The sequence below is a fragment of the Scophthalmus maximus genome, chromosome 20, assembly GCF_022379125.1.
Source record: "Scophthalmus maximus strain ysfricsl-2021 chromosome 20, ASM2237912v1, whole genome shotgun sequence".
NCBI classification, from domain to species: Eukaryota; Metazoa; Chordata; class Actinopteri; order Pleuronectiformes; family Scophthalmidae; genus Scophthalmus; species Scophthalmus maximus.
The window spans coordinates 1,678,116-1,704,164 of NC_061534.1; the positions used below are offsets into that span (position 1 = coordinate 1,678,116).

A 26,049-nucleotide genomic window follows, 5' to 3' on the forward strand; every position below is an offset into this window, starting at 1 on the left:
TCTTCTTCGTCAGCTTTTGGCAGCTTGGATGCTCCCTGTGCACTCCACTGCCCCCAGAGGTGAAAACATTTAAATCGACATTTCTATCAAATTAAATAATGAAATAAAAAACGTGACTAAATCTATTTATATTATTTAGTCTTCTCAATGCTTTCCCCCTACAGTTTCCAAATACAGGTCTTTGATTACAGTAAAAGTACTATTTATATTCCATTTATATTCCTTACTTGTATGGTTTTGAGGTCCTATATATATATATATATATATTTTTTTTTTTTTTGTAAACTTTTTTTACATTTCTCATGTTTTCATATTTTGTAAGATGTCCCTAATACCTGCTGCTGCTACACCAGAATTTCACGGGTTTGAGATAAATAAAATAAATAAATAAATCTATCTATCTATCTATCTATCTATCTACGCATTTATCTATCTATCTATCTGTCTATCTATCTATCCATCTATCTATCTATCTATCTCTATAAATGAAATGTATTATTATTATTATTATTATTATTATTATTATTATTATTATTATTATTATTATTATCTATCCATCCATCCATCCATCCATCCATCCTTACATCTGTCTATCTATTTATCCATCTATTACATTTGGGGCAATTTATATGTATGTATTTCAAATTTAGATCATTTGTTATCTAAACATTTACGCTGTAATAATCATACTCACTCTGTTTTTTATATATTTGAAATGTTCCTGCCTAAAGTGGCTAGAATATGTATAAATTCAAATTTAAAACATTTAAATTAAATCAATTTAAAACGTGCGTGTATTATATGTCATCAAAGTTCCCATGTATACGCCTATTGTCAGTAAAAATGAAAAATAAAAGACCTGGCATCACCTGGTTTCATTGAGAAAATCAATTACCTGCATTATTACCTTTACCTGCAGCCGTCACGTGACCAGCGCACCTCCGCGCCCCACTTCCGCAGTCTCCCCAGATGCCACGCGTCGCTTTGAACGGGCTCATTAATTGCTGTTGCGGGGGGGAAAAGCGTCGAAGGTGTCGGACCGGTCCGGCAGGTTCCGTTTTTTTTCCTTCTTCTTCATCGGGGGCGAGCAGGTGAGGCAGGTGAGGGGAAGGAGGGGAGTGACTCGACGAGCAGGAAGGAGAAGGAAACATGGTGCGGTGACAGAACTCGCGGACGCAGACACGACAACCAGGATTCTTCTTCTTCTTTGTATTGTATAAATCCGCGGAACGCGCCTGGTAAGAACCACATTACATCCATGTACCTGTGTGCGAGTGTCTGAGGGTTTTTACTTTGAAAAAAACCCCCAAAAAACGCCAAGAGCAGGAAAGGTGTTTCACCTGGGCGGCTGCTGCTGCTGCTCACCTTCCCTCTCAACATGTCTTTTTCCCCAGTTATAGTCTCCTACCACAATCTTGTTCTTCAAATCTTGTTCAGAAGATAATTTGGACCCTTCACACATCTCCCCTCGGTGTCGGGGCTCTGGCTCCTCTTCGAGTCCAAAAGCAATATTGTTATAGTATTAGTAGTAGTATAGTAAATATGTTAGTTTATGATTGTTTGTCGGGCTTCAGGGATTATTAGTCTTGAACCAACTATTATTGTTTCCAGTGCTGACTAATATTAGAGTGACTTTCCATGCGAAATACGTCATTTTGAATTTAAGCCCTAATCAGAAATCCAGAAAAACTGAACACTTAATTCACATCTTCAACATTAATTACCATCTTCTGCTTTATGTCTGTTTATATTCATTCGCCGTCACCCCCTACCACCGTACTAACATGAATCTGAAATACCTCGGATGCAGGTTTTTCCATCTTGCACTGCATGTGTGTGTCATCATTTTAGCTTTTTTTTTCGGACATGAAATCCGTAAAATGTTTGGAAAAATGGGTCCGGACATTGTTTTTTTTGTTTACAGTCATCAACGTTCCCACTCGCTCTGATATTTTCCTGCTGCATTCCTACACGGGCCCAAACTCTGGCAAGGTGCAGAAAAAATACTTGTTTGCGTTCTCATTCTCAGCCCCTCCGGAAAATATCGAGGTCTGTTTTTATAGCATCAAATAACAGATTAAAACCAAACTCGTAAGAAACGTGAACACTTGATCACACAGCAGCGTAATGACAACTGAATGACAGAAACCATCTTTGGGGGGAAATGTGTTTGGCGTATACTTTGGTTTTGTCCCATCTGCTAAGACGGAGGGGGCAGCGTTTATGACCTATACTGCAGCCAGCCACCGGGGGGAGATCCAGGTGTTTTGGCCTCTGTTGTCCGACTCTTTAAAGCTGAGAGGCTGCTTAAAATAACTGCGTAATCCATAGATATGTATGACAAGATAAGATGGCGGTGGGATCTGAAACACGTCTTGCCACTTGTTGCGTCTGAACACAGTGGCTGCTGCAGGGGCGCCAGCGTCACACCAGGCTGGATGTTTTTCCATACACAAGGAGTGAAGCTCGTCTTCTCTACACGAGAAACAAGTTTGAGTCTTTTTTTTGTTTAGGGAAATGTTCTTCTCCTTATGGAAATGGTTCGAAAGCAGCGGCGGAGAATTTGAATGGTCGTGACTTAAGAGGCAAATGGAGCGACGGTTGAGCTGAGGTGAAGACGTCCGGGCAGATGTTTTCAATCTCCTGAGTGTTTGTTTCGTTGGCCTCTCTTTGCATGAGGTTGAAGGATCCCCGTCTCTCCTTGACTTGGCTCAGAGCAGCAAACATCTGTCAACCATGAAAAGTTCAAAAAGAGTTGACCTCCCCTTTTGCAGTTTCCTCATAGTCGGCGTTAATCTTTTTCCACGTATCAACTCGCACGTCACACCCGTTGGACTGTGAGCTGCCGTTCTGGAGCCTCGCGTTTCGCATCTTGACCAGCGCCGTGATGGGTTTTTGGAAAACCGGACGTAGAATTGGTAGAAGTAGAAATAGTAAGTAGAAGTAGAGTCACTTTCTCATAGACTTCTATAGAAACAACCAGCGGAGTCGCCCTCTGCTGGTGATTACAGAGAATACAGGCTTCAGGCACCAATGCATTGGTCTCATTTTCCGCTTTAGCTCGCGCATTAGGCATTGCACTTCACATTTGATTAAAAACCCTTCAGTGTTTCTAGCTATGACTCATATCTTAGCAAACTAAGAGTCAACTACAGTTTGAATACACCGGGGACAGACATTTAACTTCCTCGTCGTCGTCATCCGTGAACCCGTGGTAGTATTAGTGCCTTGCTCGGGGGCTCTGGCCGTGTGCAGTGGCAGCTGGCGTCTCTGTGGACTGATTCATCGTCTGGGCTCCAGCTGTGAGGAGAATACTGGAGCACTGCAGCAGAGGCTCATCATTAATCATTAACCTTCATTAAGAAAACGCACGCGTTCGCTTCAAGCTCTTAAACCATGAGTAGACGAATTATTCAAGTCGATCTACATGCGATTAAATTGATGCTTTTGATGAGCAATTATTTGTTTGATTGTCAAGCAGACAAAGTTCACAAGTTTAAGCGTCTTAAAAATAAATGCTAAATGATTCTGTTAATGTTCAGGATAATCCCGAGGTTTTACATCGTTGGCGTCGATTTAGTTGCAAACTGAACAAAACTATTCCTATTTTGGGCATGGCCAGAGGGGGCACTGGCCTCAGCTGAAATCTGATTGGCTCCTGTTCTTCCCGTGTCCTGTCACTATTCATTTGACCCTTAAGAGAGCCAACGGTAAACAAGGTGTGACCTTACTGAATAAGGAACTTTGCATGGAGGTTGAACATGTACTCGGCCCCCTCTCTAAAAACATGTCCGTCTACTTTTATTGCCCCTCATTTGGAAAAATCCTAGAGTCACCCCTGTTTTATATAAGGATTTTCTAAAGTAACCATCACTATTGGCACAGAAAGTTTTGAAGCACTAGAACAATTTGTCGTCACATTTTTATTTTCGTTTGCTTCATATTGATGTCATTGTGTGTCGGGCTGACAGGATATGGCCAATATTAAATGGTATAAATTGAAGTAAGTCATCAGCGCAGCTCTGCAGGAGTGAGGCGGATGAGTCGCGGTTTCTCTGCGTAAAGTGGAGAATCCAGCAGAGAACAGGCAGCCATTGTTCTTTTTGTCTTGTCCCTGTTTATCAGAGACGACATCGGCTCGAAGAGATTCCCCCCCAGGTGCTGCACAAACCCAACTCCGTGTGGACCCGTCTGAGGGATCTGGTCTCAGACACACACATACTGCACATTCCAACGGTTTATTCAAATCTTCCTGCGGAGGAATAATGAATGAATGAATGATAGATCTTTAACTCTTGTTCGTCTCCGCGGCTCGTTCTGTGGAGGTTTCGGTTTCTCTTTCACCTATCACCTTGTTAGCAGGACGTCACGTCACAAAAAAAAAGAAGTTAAGCAAGAAGATCCAGATATAAGTGATCAGATCACTTCGGCCTCCGTGTGGCACTGACATCAAAAATATTCTGTTGGCTCATTAGAAGGAATCATGTCGTCTGAGAACTTCCTTTCCTGACATTTTACATTTAGTCACTCCTCCTAATAGCAGTTTTTTTTTTTTAATGATCAAACTTAACAAGGCTTCATTGTTATTATTGATATAGTTGTTTAGATAGATACTTCATTGATTCCGAGGGAAATTTAGAATTTTTTTTAAGAATAGATTTGATGTAATGTATAGAGGCCTCCTGAGCTTCACGCCCTCAGTGGATACAGCCATTTTAAATAATGTACATATACTCATAATAATAATGTCGCTGATGATGATGATCACAGCGGGAGAATCACAAGTGTTTCCTTGTGCTTTAGTTTAGTTTTCTTGAAGCCTCTCTCCTCGCTGGGCGAGAGCAGAACCTCCTCCCACTCCCGCTCTCAGGTTTCACTGTCGTCGCTCAGGTATGTTCCCCCCCCCCCCCCCCCGCTGCTGTCACCACAGCGACGCCCCGGCACAGACAGTAAAACCTGTTCTCCGAGATGGGTGAACCTTGCAACCAGGCTGCTGCTGCGATTGGTCGGGGGAGAGCAGCGAGCGCTCTCAGGGGCGGGACACCCGATGAATTTCTTCTTCTTTTCATGAGGCTGTTTACAGGCTCGGTAGAGGTCTCGGGCAGCGTTGCAAATTACTACTTAATTTACTTCAATAACAGTTACCACTTCCTCTTTTTGAACCTTCCCCTATCTGGTTCTATTCTGTTCTCCTGCACTGTCTGTTGTTGAATAGAAGTGAATCTCAAACTTATTCTTAAAAAAATACCTGCATCAGAAAGAATCTATGTCCATAAGTTGAAGAAAGAAATGACAACTTTGCGGCGGGAGTAAATTCCCTTTGTCCATTAACGCGGCGTGGAAGAGACACCGATCATATCGCATGTCAAACTACCTGTCGCAAGGATTACACAAATGAGATATGACGATGTTAATTAGGCAGATTGTGTCACGGCTGGACAGAGCCAGGCAAACTGTTTCCGCCTGGACGGACTTCCCTTAAGGCGCTCTTGTTCCTCTAACTTCCAACGAGTTCTGTGTTCATTGAGATGAATGCAGCAGCTGTTTTTTTTGTTTTTTTTGGAATGTTTTCTTGTCATTTTTACATCAAATTCTGACCCAAAACTTAAGGGAAAAGGGACTGTGTACAAGAAGGGGATGAGCAGACTCTACTTCCTGAAGCTGAGATCCTTCAATGTGTGCAGCAGGATGTTGGCGATGTTCTATCAGCCTGTTGTTGCCAGCGTACTGTTCTTCATGCTGGGGGAGCAGCATCGGAGCCAGAGACACCAACAGATTGAACAAACTGATCATGGAGCTGGCTCCGTAATAGGCTGCAAGATGGAGGCGCTTGAAGCTGCGGTGGAGAGGAGGACTATGAACAACCCGGACCATCCTCTCCACCCCACACTGGACAGACAGCGGAGCTCCTTCTCCAATAGGCTGATTCACCACGAACGTTACAGGAAATCTTTCCTGCCACAAGCCATAAAACTCTATAACACCTCACCTGTGGCTGACAGATAGACCTTGTTCCACTGTCAATACTTCATGCAAATTCTGTGAATTCATTATTCTTATTTCCTATATTTATATATGTATATTTTTTGGCAATTCAGATATTTTAAATTTATTGTGTAAATATTGTATATATATTTTTTTATGTGTGATGTGTGAAACGTGCTGCTGCCACACCAGAATTTCCCAGCTTGGGATGAATAAAGTATCTATCTATCTATCTATCTATCTATCTATCTATCATTCTGTGCCAACAATCTGAGGCTTGACAAACATCGACCGTCTTTTCTCTCTTTTCTCTAAAATGTTCGTCCTTCCTGCCTGAACGACTCATGCAAAACCTGAATCTCGATATCCTGCCGGCATCAGTCGTCATTGTTCCCAAATGAATCGGATTTCACCCCCCCCCCCCCCCCCCCCCTAACAGCTCTACGCCCCCCAGGTGGTGTTGGGGGTGAGATTCCATCTTCTCTGCTAACTGGTCGCCAGACTCTTGAAATGCAGCCGCAGCGGCTCGATTGATATCTTGATTGTTTTGGATGCTAAACAACCTTCCACCGCCCAATTCCCCAAAATAACAACCACATATATTTAGGTTTTTGATTGTGATGACGAGTTTCTAAAAGTGGCCCGGCGTGACTCAGGCCTGGTGTCAGTGAAGGCTGCACATAGTCTCTTCAGGGGTGTGGCACATCGCTCGTCTGTGTGATGACGACAGAGTAGCAAAACAACAACAACAACAACAACTACTGAATGAACATCTCTCTTCAGATGAAGACGTCTGGTACGGCTATTGGTCAACTTGAAGTTTAGACAGTTTTATTCGTATGACAATGAATTCATGCTTCCAGTGTCTGTCTGCTCTCCTGTGAAGACGGCGTTGTGGTTTTTAATCTCCCACAGAATTGGTCACATGTAAAGAGGATATACTATTGAGTTAAAATTCTTGCTGAGGGCTTGAACTGTCACCTTGTGTAGACCTTCCCTCCCTCCCTCCCTCATTCTTTCCCTCCCCCCTCCTCATTGAGTTTTCATGTGCAGACTTGTGTGACCTGCCAGGGGCTCATTCACTTTCTTTGAGAAATGAGTAGTTTGTTTTAAAACTGTGTTGAGGACCTAAACTGTCCGGGTCTGTAAAGCGAAGGGAATGTGAAAGTGCCGGAAGCCTGTATTCTCTGTAATGACCAGCAGAGGGCGACTCCACTGGTTTTCTTGAGGAGATTATGGTTCAATCTTTAGTTTCAAGTCTTCTTTAATAACAGCATGATGTTCATTGTATGTGTGGGGGCGTGGATACAGCGTGATTATATACTGTACATGATTAAAAAAAAAATGTATTTCCATTCTATGTACTCCTACACACAAATGTATATGAAGGCCTAGACACATGAATATACCGTGAAACTGCCAGAATCTTTAATGCCGTGACATAACATGGAGATATTGTGTTTCTTCAAAACATTTTGTTGAAGTAGTGCAGGATGTAGTAAGAAATGTGTTAACACGCTGCCAGTGGAAACTTTCCTGCGACTATGGGTTCAGGCTGTGCAATGAGTGTGTGGATGTACTCAACAACGACCCAACGCCGTGAGGAGGGAACATGGGCGTGTCTGACACACGAACACAAACACACAAACCAACCGAGGTGTTTATCATGGAACCCTCTGCGCCTGTGTTCAGACAGACTTTGTGAAAAGATGCTGCCTGTCTAATTCTTTGAAGTAGCAGTATTGGTCTAGCAGATGAAATTCTTTTATTATTCATCAAAAAAAAAATTCCAGACAATCTGAGCTACAATTCTTTAAATTTAACTCGGACATTTGAACAAATGGCTTCTTAGTTCTGGTCTCTTCCTGGAGCCATTCAGTGCTTTTGAAGGCGTGTTTGTTATTGGAAAGAGGTCTGAAGAAGCCTCATTAAACATTGAGATGTTGGGTAGGGCAATCTGAAGTTGGCACCCACCAACCGGGAGCAGTTAGGCGGATGTCGCAGGTTCATTTCATCATTGGTCAGTAGGGAAACATGATCATCTAACCGTTTGTAAAGCAGACAATACCTTCAACCATACCTCAGATGAGCACGCTCGTGTTCGAACTTGATTGTTATCATTATCTAACATTGTATTTATTGACCAGCTGAAACTCTCTTGTCTTTCTATAGGACTACCTGAGGTGCCGAGATGAGTCGGCCGCGCGTAGACTCCGCGGGGTCCCTGGGGCCTGATGATGAGGTCATGCCGTACAGCGACGATGAGACGGACGACGAATTAGCCGTGAGCTCTGAAGGAGAACCAGAGGAGCTGCCAGGAGCCGTGCAGCCTCCGCTGGAAACTAAACCCAGTGGTGAGTTTTGGGGAAAAAGACCCTTTCTGGTGACCGTCTTCCTCAGAACAGGATAAGAGGAGGAATATCGGTTTTATGCTGCGTTCCAGTTTACCTCAGAACTCGGAAGTCGGAGTTTATCGTTAGGGTTTATCGTTCCAGTATGATGTCGGAACTCCGAGTCGGAAATTGCAAATGGAACGCCCCTGCGAGTCGGAATCAGACTCGGGATGTCGGGGAAAAAATCACCAACCCGACTTCCGGGGTCCGAGTTCTGAGGTAAACTGGAACGCAGCATTATTTCTGTGCGTCCAGTGAAGAGATGGGTCAAGGGTGAATTTAGCCTAGCTTAGCGCAAAGGGAACAACTCGAAGAAACTGTGTCTGATTCACAAGATGAAGGTATCAGTTTCTGAAGTAGGACTACGTTTTGTCAAAGAAACCATCTTTGAAGGATGTTTGTTTGTTTCTTCAGAGATGGCCTGGAAGGTGAAAGCCAGCGATCGACCGTACCACCAGCTGCCGGAGTTTCAGAAGAAAGTCTTCCTGTGCATCAAGAAGAGCAGATACTCTGTGAGTGCAACCGGCTGATGTCCACAAGTTGACATATGATGAGGTTGATGATGATGTGCAGTACAGTGAAACATTGCAATGAATAATGTGGGCTCGAACGGGCCCGGATGCTATTTACATTAGCAACAGACATTAGCATTAGCAATGCAGTGAAGCCTTTACAAATAACTAGTCTTAGTCCTGGGATCGGACTCCGAATCGGCAGATACCTGATATTTAAGGAATCTGATGGAGGCTCCAAAAAAATACTTGATCAGAACAAGATTCGACATATAAGAATATTCTGGCACTAAGCTGGGTGCGCCCGGTTGTTGTTTGTGGGTGGGAGGTGTCTTTATATCCTCTTTCCTTGTTGATTCAACCAAACCCTGAGCACATAGATCTGAGCCGGCCGACACACCATGAACAAAGACCGAAGAGAACGTCTGTTTGTCCTTTTAAATCATCCATCGATTTGTGTCCTCGCGTGCAATAGAAATATACATATGTTGGTTATAAACCTGAAGGTTAAGAGAACTGTTAGTCATCTGCCGTGTAAGGACAGTAAAGTAGACTTCTTGTGTGATGGATTTGTGAAAGAAAGAAGGAAAAGTGTCAAGTCACCTCAACAAGGAAGCGTGGCGTGTTTAGCTGGTGGCTCTCGTCATGACGTCGCCGCTCTGTTTCTGCTGAGTCACCTCTGGCTCCATCAGGGCTCCCTGAGCTGTTGAAAGGTCGTGTTTGAACGTCTGTTTATGCTTTGACAGAAAGGTGAGACGAGGAGGAAGCTCGTGGACGACAACGAGGGGTTCCACTTCAATTACGCGCAACAATTTTTTGTTCATCGTTCGTCAGCTGTTTTGTTTAGTTACACTACCTCACTTTGTGTGAAGTTCTTTGTCTGTCATGTAAAGCTGCTGCTCACCGGAGTGACTCGGCCTGTGTTTTATTGTTTCTGGAGCTTTTGTGTGACTTTTGGCTGGAGGCTGAAACCCGATCATCCAGCTACGTTGACCTGTATCTCACTGATAGACACAGTGAGATGAAGTGGGTCTGAATACAAGTCACACATTAATGTTCTGCTCCGTCTCATCTCTGACGTAAGGCGACCGGTGCGAGTCAACAGCACAGCTGATAGTTTGGATTTTTTCACCCACTCAGTTGCGGGTGTGTCCATATTTTTGTCACGTGGTTCTACACACAGCAGCGTCAAGGCCGGCCCGAGGAATGTTGTTCCACTCGTCCACGAGGGCTTGTCCCGGAGTCGTCCGAGGTTTTTCCGGCCTCGGCACTCGCTAACCCTATGGCTGCGGTGTCCAAGGTCGGACGGGGAGGTCATGTTGTGGACGGATTCACCTCCGTGATGTTGGACGACTGGAACGACACAAACTCGATAAACAACAGTGAAAATCACAGCAGCAGAGGTCAAGAGTCAAAAACACTGGATCCTACGTTTAACGATTATACAATTGGGCAGAATTTCTTTTTGGTAGCACCTACGTCTTCAGCGCAAATCCCTCCTATGACATCATTGTGACATCACTAGGGACGACGTGTACACGGATATCCGTGCGTAAAATTTGTGGAGTGTCCCTTTTAAGATGTGTACCCGACGGCACAGAAACAAAATGGCCGCCTGACTTTGAGCCCATCATCGTGTATGTTTCTCCTCTGCAGGGAAACGCCATCAAGACGTACAAGTACAACGTCCTCACCTTCATCCCCCTGAACCTGTACGAGCAGTTCAAGAGAGTGGCCAACCTCTACTTCCTGGCTCTGCTCATCTTACAGGTACGTTTAAAAAAAAATTAAAAAATAATAATAACTACCTGTGGGGGGCGCCGGTTAGCTCAATTAAAAACCATCATGTGTTTGTGTTTTTCCTCCTCTCAGATTATTCCAGACATCACCACTTTGCCCTGGTACACGACACTGATTCCTCTGGTGGTGGTGCTGGGAATCACCGCCATTAAAGACCTGGTGGACGACCTGGTGAGAGCACTACCTTCTTGTTCCGTGTGGTTACTAGCAACCAATAGAAATTCAGAATGACAAAAACACTTTTAGAAGTGTGACTACTACGTTTTATTATTCGATGTGACTAGAACCTTCTGTTAAATCTTCCAGGCGCGACACAGGATGGACAAGGAGATCAACAACAGGAAGACGGAGGTCCTGCTGGACGGCAGGTTAGAACAAAGTTGATGTTTTATTAGCTTTAAGAACCGAGGCCGACATTTCTAACGGGAAGTAAAATTCCACGTGACGGATCGGTTCTCTCCGCCCTCAGGTTTCAAGAGTCGAAGTGGAGGAACCTTCAGGTCGGAGACGTGGTTCGTCTGAAGAAAAACGACTTCATCCCGGTAGGATGCTTTAGCTTGTATCGTTTATGAAAGCTCTTGAAATGAATTGCACTTACATATTGACGTGTATGTTGTTCATTGTGTCCAGGCCGACATCCTGCTGTTGTCCAGCTCCAACCCAAACAGCCTGTGTTATGTGGAAACGGCCGAACTCGACGGGTAAAAGTCTTACATTTTTGTACCTTCTTCCACTTCAATAAAAGAAAAAATGATATTAATATTTCTCATAATTCAGCGTGGTGCACACTTAGTTCTGATCCTGTGGTTGACTGCTGGAGACCTTTTTGTTTGATCAGTCAACAGATGAAAGTCTGATAAGACGGAGGGTGAATGTGTAAAGATAAAACTTTGGGCCAAACACATTCTGCCCAGAAACGCCTGCGAATACAACAAACGTTTTATAAAAACACAAACAAAAATTGAGTTCCCCTTTTATCTATTTCATAATTTTGTGGCACTGCAAACATATGATTAATTCATTTAGAATTTTCCATCACAGGGAGACGAACCTGAAGTTTAAGTTTGGACTCAGAGTGACGGACGAGAAGCTGCAGGAGGAGCGACAGCTGGCCGAGTTCGATGGTAAAACGGTTTTTCACACCTGTATGAAATATGTATTACATATGTGACGTAATGTAACGTTATACCATAAAGATATGAAATAGTATTTCAATTAAAAGTAGGAATTATAGTCATCACAGACTATAATGATTTTTTAAAGTCTACACCAGGAACTTTTTGTTTCGGTGCAAATGAATAAATAATAGTCACACAATCATTTTCGGTAATGGCTTCAGTCGCAGATAAGAATCAAGATAAAGTGGGTTTGCCTTTTCTCAATGTGTGTTATGTAAGAGATTGTTAGAGATATTGTTAAGATAATGAGATGATCCGTTATGGGAAATATGCCGGGACCAACGTGTTGACGGATAAATAACTACTGGAAAACGTGTTGTCAGGTGTTATTTTTTATTTCATACTTTTTCAAATAAACTTATTTTAGATATCCTTCATTTTCATTATAACATTTTAAGAAGTTCATGAGAACTTAAGTATCCTGCTTTGTTTATATGTTAATTTATTAGGTTGTTATTAGTTTTATTCAGACGTGTGCAGCACTTGAGTCCAAGACAAATGTTGCCATTGTGACAATAAGGTGGATCCTAACGTACTATTGAACTTTTTACGCTGAGGTTGTGTATCTGAACCTTTGGTCCAGAGTAAACGTTCCCAACAACTGCCATGAAATGTATTATTGTCGTAAAGCAGTTACTCCTGCTTCCCAGAGGATGAGCCGTTTTTTATTCATATGTTTCAACTCTCCGACCACCTCTCGCGCTCTCGTCTCTCTCTCAGCTCTGATCGAGTGCGAGGAGCCGAACAACCGTCTGGACAAGTTCACCGGGACGATGCTGTGGCAGCGGGAGACTTACCCACTGGACCTGGACAACATGCTGCTCCGGGGCTGCACCATCCGCAACACCGAGGAGTCTCACGGGCTGGTCATCTTCGCAGGTGTGTGTGTGTGTGTGTGTGTGTGTGTGTGTGTGTGTGTGTGTGTGTGTGTGTGTGTGTGTGTGTGTGTGTGTGTGTGTGTGTGTGTGTGTGTGTGTGTGTGTGTGTGTGTGTGTGTGTGTGTGTGTGTGTGTGTGTGTGTGTGTGTGTGTTTCCTCCTCGGGTGAAATCCAGTCAACACGTTTGAGTGACACTAGTGATGACGATAACTGACGGATATGACCTTTTAAAAGTGTCTCCGTTTGTATTTGTCGCCGAAGGTGCCGACACTAAAATCATGAGGAATGGCGGGAAGACGAGGTTCAAGCGGACAAAAATCGACGAGCTGATGAACTACATGGTTTACACGGTAAGTTTCATGTCCAGGCGAACTGGACACGCACACGTTACTGTCAAAATGTAATATTCAGTTAAGTGTCGTTAAGTTTAGAGTGTATGTTCGTTGATATGACAAATTTGAAAAAATAAAGTAAGCAATATAGAAAGATGAAAAAAACAACAACATTTTGTTGATTCCAGTTCTGAATATGTGGGCGTATATGTGTTTTATCTTCATTTGTAGTTATTCATATTTAAGTAAATGGTTCAACTGTAAAATACGAAGCCTCAATCACATTTCTCTGTCAAAAGAGTTTGATAAAAAAGACATCTTAGGAATCATTGTCAATTTAAAAGTAATAATAAAAAAAACAAATATATATTATGTATGTAATTTTTTCCCCTCCTAAATCTTTTTTTTTTTATCTGAGCATTTGGCATTTATTTATTATCTCTACAAAACATGAATATATATATGGATGGATGAATGGATAGATAGATAGATTTACTTTATTGATCCCAAAGTGGTAAATGCCGTTGTTACAGCAGCATGTATATATTTTTTATCATCAATCTAACTATCTATTATTGGTTCTTTTAAATCGACACTGTCTCTCTGTGCGTTGTTGCAGATCTTCGCGCTGCTCGTCCTGGTGGCGGCGGGTCTGGCCATCGGTCACACCTTCTGGTACGAGGAGATCGGCTCCAAGGCCTGGTACCTGTTCGACGGCAAGAACCAGGACGCCTCCAGACGAGGCTTCCTCACCTTCTGGGGCTACATCATCGTCCTCAACACCATGGTGCCCATTTCACTATACGTCAGGTCAGTGACACGCTCGCGCTCCTCTGCAGAGACATTCAACCTGTCTGCACGGTGATAATACAGAGTCACACTTTGACAAGTGTTGACAAGGAAAAGCCCTGGAATAACTGGTCCCGCCCCCTCTGCTCTGTGTCCAGCGTGGAGGTGATTCGTCTGGGCCAGAGCAAGTTCATCAACTGGGACCTGCAGATGTATTTCTCAGAGAAAGACACTCCAGCGAAGGTACATCAGCCACGCATTTCACTTTAGTTTTTCTTCCTCCAGGGCTATTGATCCTTTGGATCTAAAAATTTGACTCTGTGACGTGTACATTGAAAAGGTTTTTCATGGCACATAGTATTTTTATCAGTAATTTAAAAAAAAAAAAGATATGTATCTTAAAATATTACGTACAGTTTATTTTCCAATGAACATTTCACAGCTTAAAGCTGAAGGAAGCAAAACCTTTTCCTACTTTTTCCCAACAAAATAATCTTCATTTAAAATCCAATTACAAGCTTTTTCGGGAGCTTTCAGCTGTGTCATGGTCTCCATCAGCAAATCAAGTAATGTGTGTATATATATATACAGTATATAATATAAAATGATGAGTGAGTAAACTCTGATCAAGGCCATGACATGCTGTTGAGAACTTGAGTTTCCTTTTCGTCAAACTCGAAATTCAAGATGTTTGTAGTCGCACCGGTTATTCAAGTAGAGTCGTGTGAAAATCGTTTGCTGGGAAAGTTAGGTTGGGAAAAAACATGAGTAGGTAAGTAATACAGAACATTAACAATAATGAGATAAAGCATGCAGTGATGTGTATTTTACAAATTAAAATGTAAAATACTGAAATAAGTATAATCCGTACCAAGACGTAATAAGAACAATAAAAAAAAAAGCCACTGTCATTGTCAGTCAAATCAGATCAGCTGTGATCTTCATTTTCCTCTGAGCTTTTATTTTGAAAAGACGTCTCATTGAACCCGTTGTCGCCCCCCTCGTGCAGGCCCGGACCACCACCCTGAACGAGCAGCTCGGGCAGATCGAGTACATCTTCTCCGACAAGACCGGAACTCTGACTCAGAACATCATGGAGTTCAAGAAGTGCACCATATCTGGACGCAACTACGGTAAACAGCTCCTGTGACTGGACACCGATGTTTCAAACCACATTTCAGATGGTTTCAAGTGTCCACATAAGAACCTCGGTTCTGGAGAATTCAAGTGAAGCCGAGGAGAGACGTGTCAGTTCACGCAGGAACCTCCGTCTGCCTCGGCCGAGTTATCGGAAAGACGCAGAATGAGCCTTTAATGATCCGCTTGTGTGGAATCTGAAGGTAGATAAGAGCAAAGAACAAACAGATGGTTGAGAAACAGCTGCCGAAGGAGCTGCAGGGATTTGTGGGGAGATGAAGTTTGGTCTGTCACACAAAATACTTCACAGAACAGAAGAAAAAAAAAAAGGCTCAACTAATAAGAAAAGTAGATAAAAACAAAAGTGAAGTAGTTAAACCAGGAGAAACATTAAAGCTACAGTGTGTAATATTTAGAAGAACTTAATCACCGAAATGTAATATGTTGTGCATAACCATGTGTTTATATATATATAATCAGCTGCAGTCCTTTCATCCCGTGTTCTTCCTCCTGTTCCTCCGCTCAGGTTCCCCGACCACCGCCGAGGGAGTGACGCTGGACCGAGGACGGGTAACACGTTGAATACTGATAATTCTGATGCTGATTTATTGTAGGAGAACAAATTATTACACTTGATAAAACTGAACCAAGCTATTTTTCAGGTCTTGATTTGCACATGACATATAATCTGCTTTTGTAGGCCTGAATCAGCCATGTTTCACAAATAATTACCACAACATTTTTATTTATCATACATATACATGCATATACATATATTTAACCTTAACAGTGCAACACGTTTATTTCAGGAATATCCTGGTTAAAATAGAAGCAGCACAGATTATCCCACAGATTCAAATTCCTAAAAATGCATGAAATAAAATAAAAAATATTTCACAACAGAATGGAAGAACAGATTTTGATCCTTCTTCAGAATAAATGAACCCACTCTTGTTTTATTCCCTCGTCAGCCGGTGGACTGGAGCTGGAACCGCGAGGCCGACAGGAAGTTCCAGTTCATGGATCATTCCCTCGTCGCCGTCGTTCGATCCCGGAAGGACAAAGACGCCTCGGAGTTCTTCAAGCTGCTCTCGCTCTGCCACACCGTCATGGTGGAGCACAACGACGACGGTAGCCCTACGACCAGGATCATCACCATTTTGAATCACGATATCTGTAGAAAGTTTGACTAATAATAATATGACACTGACCTCCTTCTCTCTCAGGGGCGCTGGTGTACCAGGCGGCTTCGCCCGACGAGGGCGCCCTGGTGACGGCCGCCAGGAACTTCGGCTACGTGTTCCTGTCCCGCACCCAGGACACCATCACCATCAGGGAGATGGAGCAGGAGGCCACGTACGAAATGTTGGCGCTTCTCGACTTCAACTCCGACCGCAAGCGCATGTCCATCATCCGTAAGAGTCACGCACACGCGCACTCATGCACATCTGCTTATGAACACGTACAAACTCATAAAGATCTTCACCGTAAGATAGAAAACAACAACAAATGATTTATGAGGTTTATGGTTTATAAATATATCTTGGAATCTTGAAAGAACTAAAGATCTAATATCGTGTCCCACCCTTCTGCGTCTCGTCCGTCTTCCAGTGAGGTTTCCCGATGGGCGTATTCGTCTCTACTGTAAAGGAGCCGACACGGTCATCTACGAGCGACTCTCCCCCAACTCCAGACACAAGGAGGCGACCCAGACCGCTCTGGACGTGAGTTCACGCACGAGGCCTCAATCTCATTTGCACTTATGTCATGGAACATTTGAATTTGGAAGGAAACACCTGGCCTGTGTTTTGGTGTTGCGCAGGTCTTTGCCAACGAGACCCTGCGGACGCTGTGCTTGTGCTACAAAGACATCAGCAGGGACGAGTACGAGGCCTGGTCCAGGATACACAAGGAGGCGCAGGTGGCCAAGCGCGACCGAGACGCCGCCCTGGACCGCGCGTACGAGCAGATCGAAGGCAACCTCTTGGTGAGTGGGGAGACGGCCGAGCTCTCATCTTGACAAGTGGAGAAACGTTAGTACTGAAGGAAAAAGTTCAGTTCTCTTCAGGAAACTTTATCAGGGAAGTTTGTTTACAATTTTGCAGCCACAACCTTTTTTTTATCTAACTAGCAATCTGTGCCTCTGTGTAGTTGATCGGGGCCACGGCCATCGAGGACAAGCTGCAGGACGGCGTGCCGGAGACCATCGCCAAACTGGCCAAGGCCGACATCAAGATCTGGGTCCTGACCGGAGACAAGAAAGGTACCAACTCATCACACTACAATCTGGAATTATGTTCCAGAATCAATACAGCTTCATGTCTCGTGTCGATGTCTCGGGCTTAATGAATGTTTCTCAAAGATATGATGCACTGAACTGGATTGAATAACAATCTTTTCCTCCCAGAAACGGCAGAAAACATCGGATTTGCTTGTTCACTTCTGACAGACGACATGCAGATCCACTACGGAGAAGACGTCAAGTGAGTTGATTCAAAACGTCGCCGCCTGAAATACGGCGCCGTGACGAAAAAGAAACTGAACGTAGATGTTTTACGGAACAGCCAAGTGAGGAGGTGTCACACGGACAGACGCCAGGGGGCGACGCGGACATGCGAAATTCGTGTCATTCGCTTCACTCTCTCTCTAATATTCTCAATCGAGGGAAATATTTGCGCGTCGCGATGTCGCGAAAGACAATTAGCGTTGAGTCTCCCGACGTCACCGATTCCCACGTCTGTAAGAGTATGGGCGTTTAGTCGCGCCAGTAGACACAAATGAACCTGTGGCCAGACGCAACGTGAAGTTTTCCTCGGTGTTTTGTGTGACCGCACCGTCAGAGCGTTTCTCTGTTCTCTCCGTCTCCAGTGAGAAGCTGACGATCCGCCAGGCCACCAGGAGAAACGCGCCGTCGACTTTCCTCCGAAGCAAAAAGAAACATCCGGAGCCGTTCTTCACCGAGTCGGGCAAAAACGCTCTGGTCATCACTGGGGGGTGGCTGGTGAGTTCCATTCAAGACCAACAGCGGGTTTTTTAAACCACAAATGACATGTTGGATTGTACTGATTTTGTTCTTTCTCAGAACGAGATTCTGTACGAAAAGAAGAAGAAGCGCCGTCGCCTGCGTCTTCGTCGTCTAGGAAAGCGGGCGCCTCCCGCCAACCCTCAGGACGGACAGCCCAACAACGACCTGGAGAAAGAGATGAGACAGGTACAAGAGAAAGGTGTCACTTTTACTACTAGTTACTGTTAGAACACACACACAGTATCATATATCAATAAGCATCATAGCTGCGGGGGGCCCACAGAGACTGCTTATGTATAGGGTCAAGAATTTGGTGCTACACCCCCGGGTACAACTTAAACAAATTTCACTTTGGTTCTGAGGAGCGTTCCAAATGTTCACAGCTTCTCGTGACGCTGAACCCAATAACGAAAAGTGTTGAACTGTCCGCTGTGCGTCTGCAGATTGACTTTGTGGACATGGCCTGCGAGTGTGAGGCCGTCATCTGCTGCCGCGTCACGCCGAAGCAGAAGGCCAACGTGGTGAGCCTGGTGAAGAAGTACAAGAAGGCCGTGACGTTGTCCATCGGAGACGGAGCCAACGACGTGAACATGATCAAGAGTAAGAGCGTGAATGAATATAGCTTTTGATTTCCGCACGTAACGTGTTTCGAGGGAATCGACTCTTAACTCTCGCCCCCCCCCGACCTCCGTTTCCCTCCAGCTGCAGACATCGGCGTGGGGATCAGCGGTCAGGAGGGGATGCAGGCCGTCATGTCCAGCGACTACGCCTTCGCTCAGTTCCGTTACCTGCAGCGCCTCCTGCTGGTGCACGGACGCTGGTCCTACATCCGGATGTGCAAGTTCCTGCGTTTCTTCTTCTTCAAGAACTTTGCCTTCACCCTGGTCCACTTCTGGTTCTCCTTCTTCAGCGGATACTCTGCTCAGGTGAGCGGCGCGATGTCGAGGATGTGGAACGCTCCTCGTTGGGAAATCCTAATTAGATGTGATCATATTTCTTAATAATTTACACTGGAGACACTTCAACTGTCCCTCTGTCTGCAGGTCGCCTACGAAGATTGGTTCATCACCCTCTACAATCTCTTCTACAGCAGCTTACCTGTTCTACTCGTCGGACTCCTCGACCAGGTGACAACAGACTTTGTCAAATGGCTGCGAAAAGAAAACTTTATTTGCATCAGCCCCAATCCAAAATATCACCACTGCAAAAAGTAATCATCGTAAAAGTGGTGTAAAAGAAACACAACTCTGTAAACTTATACCTTCCTCCTCCTCACCCGCCGCAGGACGTTAACGACAAACTGAGCCTGAAGTTCCCGAAGCTCTACCTGCCCGGCCAGCAGGGGTCGCTGTTCAACTACAGGAACTTCTTCATCAGCTTGTTCCACGGCATCTTCGTCTCGCTCGTCATCTTCTTCATCCCGTACGGCGCCTTCCTGCAGACCATGGGGCAGGACGGAGAAGCCCCGTCGGACTACCAGTCCTTCGCCGTCGTCACCGCCTCGTCGCTGACGTTCACCGTCAACCTGCAGGTTCGTCACACTGACATGTTCACGCATGTTAAAAACCAGTAATAAATTGCAATACACTGTATGACATTCAACACGGTCTTTACTTTACTTTTACTTGAGATTTGCATGTAGTGACCTTCACCTGCTCTTTGTCAGATCTCTCTGGACACCTCCTACTGGACCTTTGTCAACTGCTTCGCAGTGTTGGGCAGCATAGCCCTTTACTTTGGCATCATGTTCGACATCCACAGTGCTGGGATCCACGTCATCTTCCCGTCATACTTCACCTTCACTGGTCAGTCCACGCAAAATTACATTTTTATTCCTACTTTGTAGTTTCTACTGCGAAGCCGGTGGAGTGGCCAAACGTGATGGGAGTTTTTTGCGCAATGAAATTACAAAACAATAATTCCGAGTAGAGGAGACTGGCACGAATAACTCCACGCAAGGACGAGAAATTCACATTCTTTTCTTTCTCTCCTAACGTGTGTGTATATATATATTTTTTTTTTTACAGGTGTAGCATCGAACGCTCTGCGTCAGCCTTACCTGTGGTTAACCATTATCCTGACTGTCGGCATCAGCCTGCTGCCCGTCATCTGCATCCAGTTCCTCCATAAAACCATCTGGCCGTCTGTAGGAGACAAGGTGAGACCTCGTGCAGACAGTCCTGCTCCATCTCAAGGAAAAGTCGATTACATTTTGTTATGTTGTCAGTCTTATTTTTGGTAAAATTATGGTACAGTACATAATAATTAATAATAATAATTTTTCTTGTGAATTTCCCTTCGTCCTCCAGGTCCAGAGACACAGGAAGAAGTACGAGATGGAGATGGCGCAGGAGGAGAAGAAAAAGCCGTCCGCCTTCCAGCGCGGCCAACGGTCCCGTCGCTCCGCCTACGCCTTCTCTCACTCCCGCGGCTACGCCGACCTCATCTCGTCCGGGCGGAGCATTCGGCGGCGCCCGACGGCACGCGCCGGACCCCAGGACAGCATCAGGGAGTTTCCCCAGAGAGAGGCGGAAAACATCTGAGGAGGCGGAGAGGCGGAGCAAAACTGTTTGGGGAAAGTGCAAGGCGCACTCGGTTTATCTTCATTTCCATCAACGTCAGGAGCTCCGGCAGCCGGGAAACTAATCTGACCTTTCCCTTTGAGAGACTCCAGAACTTTGTGAGGCGATGAAACAGAAGTTTCATCCTCGTGAAACGAGGCGGAGGAGCTTATTTTTCCACCAGAAGCCAACCCCTGATTTGTGTTTTTGCTCCAGCGACCTCGACTCCTCTTCCTTGCACAGACACTCTGTTAAAATGCAACAGAAAGAAAAAAAGAAAGCTCACCGAAGAGACGACAGCCGTTATCGGGGTTTCAAGTCACGCAGTCGACCGTGTGACTGACGATGTCGTTTAACTCAGGATTTTTAAAGTCGTGTTTTTAGCCAGTTTCTCTGGATTCGGAGATGCAAAACGATACCTTTTGACATTCACAGTTTTAGCTTGATGTCTGCACAGCACTTGGTTTGTGTTTTATTAAAATTGAAAATATATATTCCGGTTAATTTTTCCGTTAGTCACATGAAATGAGACGTGGTTTTTTTTTTTCTCTCCATCCGTTGAGATGCAAACTCAAAACTTTCTCCTTCACGTTAAAAACAACGGGCTCAAGCTACACATGTCGAGGTATCTTCTTCTTTTAATTGTTTTTATTATATGCCAGGCTATGCAATGTTATAAAAGTGTCTTTAATTTAAAAATAAATTGTGAATAGTGATCTCTCCAGACGCGTCGCTCATTTGAGTGACATCAACTTTTGCCTTAAAACATCTTTAAACAAACCTCCTTCAAAACTGGATCCTAATATTATTTTGTTCTTTACCCCACGTTGTGTTCTGTTCTTTTTCTCATAGGGAATTTTTGAGTTGAAAGTTGGTTTAATCATCATCTGATTATTTCTCAGTTGTTTGTTCCGTATTTTATGAACTCCTCGGACTTTAAACCACACATTTCCTTTTGGTCGTTAAAAAATTGGGATTTGCTTTTGTTTGCGTGTGTTTGTGTTTATGTTGGTGACACTAGTTGTTTACAATGAACTCATCTTCCTATAATCTTTGTTAACAGTTCAAAGCCAAAACTGACATACAACCCGTTCTGACTGTTATTGTAAACGCTTCGTTCTAGTGTTACTCTTTGCAGACGATGTCTTTTTATTTCTGAATGAATGGAGGCAGCAGATCGTGGCTGACTGTACGAGCAGCAGTTCGGTCTTCTGTCGTATACGACGGTATTTTATCATGTGGTTGTTAATAAAAGCCAAGGGCACATTTAGCAATCTGACACCAGTGTCTGTTTTATCGTGTTGCCTGATGACTCTTGTTTTTATGTATGAATTCCGGGGACCTCCGACCTCTAGGTAGCCTCATTCTGTCTTTTCTTAAAAAAATTTATTACATTTAAAAAAAAATTAAATGAATGATTTGAGTGTTAAGTTTGTTGAAATATGAACCAAGGAATACAGATTTGCTTTATTTGCAAATAAGAAAAAAATGTATTTATTCTGATTGGTTTACCGGCTGTGTGTCTGTCTCACAATGATGACGACACAGGTCAAGTCGGGTCAGGTGACCGAGGGGAATTTAGCGGCAAAACGGGATATTACGAAAAAAAAAAAAAAAAAAAGAATGCCGGGAGCTGTGTCACAGCAGAGAGGAGAGGAGCAGAAATCAGAGAAACTGTAATACGCTATGAAAAATAAAAACATGTCGGCTAGCTATAGCGCTAGCATCAGCACAGAGCCCGGAGAGGAGAGGACCATGCTAACGATGCTAACGATGCTAAGAGGACCGGAAACCAACAGAGGCAGCCCTGAGACACGACGACACACCTGTTCAACTGCCCCCACCGGAGCCCCCCGACACACCCACACACCGACCAGCCCCACGGAGCCCCCGGCGGGTAGGTGACCTCTTCACCGTATTCTAACTATTACTTGTGACCCTGTCCCGGCCGTCAGCTAGCTTAAAAATAGCTTTAGCTAAACTAGTTAGCTAAAGCTAATCCTAATAATGGAAATTATTACAGGAGACATAACTTTTGTCTGATGCCTTTGTGACTAGTAACAAAGTATTTTTACAACATTGTATAAGTGTGTGTGTGTGTGTTGATTGGCTTGCGTGTTAAGTGTATTTGGCCATATTCTTTTTGCCCTAACTGGCAACTACGTCCTTTTAAATTTTTTACCAAGCTCAGCATCATGATGATAGTATGTGTGTGTGTGTGTGTGTGTGTGTGTGTGTGTTTGTTGTTGTTGTTGTTTCTGTATTATTGTACTGATGTTTTGCTGTTTCCTGTTGTCCTGCATGGACTACATATATTAATTGTTTTCATAGATTTACTTATGCAGAAGAGTGTGAATCGATCACTCTGTGTGTGTGTGTTTGTGTGTGTGTGTGTGTGTGTGTGTGTTTGTGCTGCTGCTGCTGGCTCACGAACATGGTGTTGTGTTCATTCACGTGCTGTAAAATCCTGTATAATAGACTGAATCTACAGGTGTAGATATGGTTCTTCGGGCCTATGATCATAAGCTGTAAATCCTGCGTTAAGCTACAGGTGTTTCCAACAGATAGAAGCCTCCCCTGAGAAAACATCATTTTTTTTACTCCACAGTGCCGACATACTGGTTGAACAGACCGGTCGGGGGGATAAGTAGGAATTTGATCAAACTGAATCAGGATTTTACTGTTAATGAAGCTGGTTTTCTCTCAACACTTGGGAAAGAGAGTTTCTCGTGAGTTCATTTCAGAGAGTGGTATAATACATCTGGCTCTTCCCACTGACCTTTAGGAGGTTGAGTTGCATTGTGAATAATGCAGGCGCCAGCTTTTAGAATGTGTGGGGGAATAAAAAGCGTAACTTTCCGTACCCGACAAAACCAGTTTGATAGAAACAAACACTAAATTTCTACAATCCCTGTGCCCTGTGTTGAACGTGCTACAGAGACGCTATTGATTAATAATATGGCTCCTCCCACCTGGGACCCGTCAGTCTTATCAAGTGTTAAACAAATCGGCATCAACAACTAAAAATGTATAGTTTGTTGTTTTATTTTGGATGGGAATTATAACAGTTATGAGTATGACCGTGTCTCCATGTGCAAACAGAAAGGACAGCACAAGGCAGAAGTTTGGAGGACAAGCTTTTCCATCACTTTCCACTTCCATACCATTTTTTACTGCAGTAAGCAGTACTGTGTGCAGCCTCCGGGTGTCACTGCAGGACTGTGTCTGTCTCCGTCAGCGCCACTCAGACTCCAGTGGGATCCACAGTCAGAGCAGGGAAACAGGAAGGAAGCAGCTCCCATGTCACCAGAACATCTGAACACTCACACGTCTTCTCATGTTTTCATACAGATTCTACTGACGCTGCAGATTTAAGGCTCGTTCAACAGTTTGTGTGGATTTATCCTTCCTTCCTTCCTTCCCTCGTGCCTGATGAGTTTGTTCAGATAGTTATTAGACAAATAACATGACTCATTTATCATTTATTGATACCTGAACATTTGCATTTCTTCACTTCAATCAATATATATTTTTCCTTTTTCATAGAATTTCTTTACCCTGCACAGCCGAGTTGGTTGCAGTTTGCAACTTGCCGCCAAATATGACACTGTATCTTTGATTTAAACCTTCACCAGCCCCTTGAAATACTTCTATAATTAATAAAAAAACATCCTACACACTCCATTGGGGCTTTTTTTTTTAAAGTTGAAATTGTATTTCCATTCATCCCTACAACCAATAACATTACTCCTGTAACACTGCTAACAGCATGTTATGTTAAATCATCTTTTTTTCTTTATTTTTTTGGCCGCTATCTCTCAGTCTCTCTGTCGAATCTGCATCGGTTCCACATCGGCGGCGCTCCGGGCGAACGCCGATAATGCTCTCCATATTTACAGTGGCAGGAGGATTGGGAGTTTTTTTCTCTTTTTTTGTGACTAGATCCCATTTGTGTGAACCTATTAGTGCCGAGCGCTCTGAGCTCCCCGTGATACGCCTCTGAGATTAGGCAATGGTATTACTGTAAGAGGATCGACTCGCCTCGAGGTGAGGGCCCAGTGTACAGACAGGGAGGGAGGAACACACACAAAGACGGGAACGTGCTCACACAGATAGGACCACACACTCCCCCGAAAAAAAATAAATAAATCAGGACCTGGCAAGTGAGACTGTGGAAAGAGATGAAGAGAGGATCACACTCACACACTGATGGTAACAATTGTAATGAGAGAGAGAGAGCAATTTAAAGAATGAAAATTGAATCATCTGTTTGACTCTTCTCGGGTGATTGAAGCCTGATGTGCAGAGATTAATCTTTAATAGACGACACCCACAACTGGCCCCAACTGAAATCTGGTTCACCCATGAATGTGTAAGAGAAATCAACTCTTTTTTACCACAAACTCACAATCCACATTGTCTGTAAAGATTCATAGTTCTGCTCTGATGATATGATCAGATCACATGATCAGCGCCGGTTCATCCGTCGTGATCCACACACTGACACACACGGACCAGTGACCAACACGGTGGAACCAACCTGATCCAGTTACACTGAATATGAAGGATACGATTATATTTAAGTAAAGAGTTTGGGTGAGTTTAGCTTTAAGTTTAGGGTTAAGGTAAGACTATGTTTAAGTTAAGGGTGAGGGTAATGTTAGATATAAGTTAAGGGTTTGGTTAATATTAAGTTCAATTTACTGTTAGGTTAATGTTAGATTTAAGTTTAGGGTGAAGCTAAGATTAAGTTTGAATTAAGGGTGAGGTTAGTTTAAAGTTAAGGTTTATGGTAAGATTAATGTTGGAGAGAGAGGGAAAGTGAAACTCATCCAGGAAGAGGAAGCTGGATGAGGAGGAGGAGGAAGCCACGGCCCCTCCCCCCCTCCCTGGCAGCGGGAGAGAACGCCTCGTCATAATTTATGACTTAAAAAGCATGAATTTTTCAGCGCACAGTGGCAGAGATGGCACTTCATGTTTACGACAATCATTTCCTTAGTGAATGATTCATGTGGATGTGGCGCTCATGAATCTTTCAGGGAACAAACAGAAACACTGATGCTCAGAGCTTTAAAGTCCTTCTTCGCCGCAGTCGCTGCTTCATCGGCCAAGTCGAGTGTCTGGGCCCCGAACTAACTGTGAAGTGAGTGTGGGAATAATCTTCCTCAACTTTTTTATTACTCTGATCTCTGTAGTAAACACAACACACACAACGGTCATGGGGATTAATAGCGTATAGCTTCAACCACCGTCAAAATATTCTTTGATTTCTGAACCAGCAACCACTGCCACAGCTGCATGATGAAGCCAACACAGGCCAAGAATAGAGTAGCTGTGTCAAATAAGTTCACCCAATCAGCTTATAAAGATGATATGTCAGTAAATACAACTTGAAACTAGCAAGTTCTGAATAACTTACAAAGGATGTATAAAAAGTTAATGGTGGTGAGGAATACCCA

At 43.9% G+C, this 26,049-nt stretch overlaps 1 protein-coding gene and 1 long non-coding RNA gene across 2 annotated transcripts in view; both read left to right on the forward strand.

Annotated features, from left to right (window-relative positions):
• Positions 1 to 1,027: 1,027 nt before the first annotated feature.
• On the forward strand, positions 1,028 to 21,869 carry atp8b1 (ATPase phospholipid transporting 8B1). The gene is made up of 30 exons (XM_047329561.1): positions 1,028 to 1,238; positions 8,158 to 8,339; positions 8,793 to 8,890; positions 10,547 to 10,660; positions 10,763 to 10,861; positions 10,997 to 11,058; positions 11,160 to 11,232; positions 11,321 to 11,391; positions 11,732 to 11,814; positions 12,589 to 12,747; positions 13,008 to 13,096; positions 13,698 to 13,888; positions 14,026 to 14,110; positions 14,877 to 15,000; positions 15,531 to 15,574; positions 15,976 to 16,135; positions 16,231 to 16,419; positions 16,616 to 16,728; positions 16,827 to 16,991; positions 17,156 to 17,267; positions 17,412 to 17,487; positions 17,873 to 18,005; positions 18,087 to 18,215; positions 18,473 to 18,629; positions 18,732 to 18,955; positions 19,073 to 19,156; positions 19,315 to 19,560; positions 19,696 to 19,834; positions 20,057 to 20,187; positions 20,339 to 21,869. The coding sequence occupies exons 2-30, from the start codon at positions 8,177 to 8,179 to the stop codon at positions 20,570 to 20,572; spliced, it is 3,747 nt and encodes a 1,248-aa protein (XP_047185517.1). The 5' UTR covers positions 1,028 to 1,238; positions 8,158 to 8,176; the 3' UTR covers positions 20,573 to 21,869.
• Positions 21,870 to 22,129: 260 nt separating this feature from the next.
• The window catches only part of LOC118285582, a 35,614-nt gene continuing 31,694 nt past the window's right edge, over positions 22,130 to 26,049 (forward strand). The window contains exon 1 of the long non-coding RNA XR_004785154.2: positions 22,130 to 22,487. This is a non-coding gene — a long non-coding RNA (uncharacterized LOC118285582). The remainder of the gene's footprint in view (positions 22,488 to 26,049) is intronic.

What these genes read in the sequence shown, in the direction of transcription:
- atp8b1 (XM_047329561.1), top strand. Translation starts at nt 8,177, where the DNA reads ATGAGTCGGCCGCGCGTAGACTCCGCGGGGTCCCTGGGGCCTGATGAT. An exon ending in CAAGCGCATGTCCATCATCC is followed by an intron (nt 16,420 to 16,615) that starts GTAAGAGTCACG and finishes TCCGTCTTCCAG; the next exon opens with TGAGGTTTCCCGATGGGCGT. An exon ending in AGATCGAAGGCAACCTCTTG is followed by an intron (nt 16,992 to 17,155) that starts GTGAGTGGGGAG and finishes GCCTCTGTGTAG; the next exon opens with TTGATCGGGGCCACGGCCAT.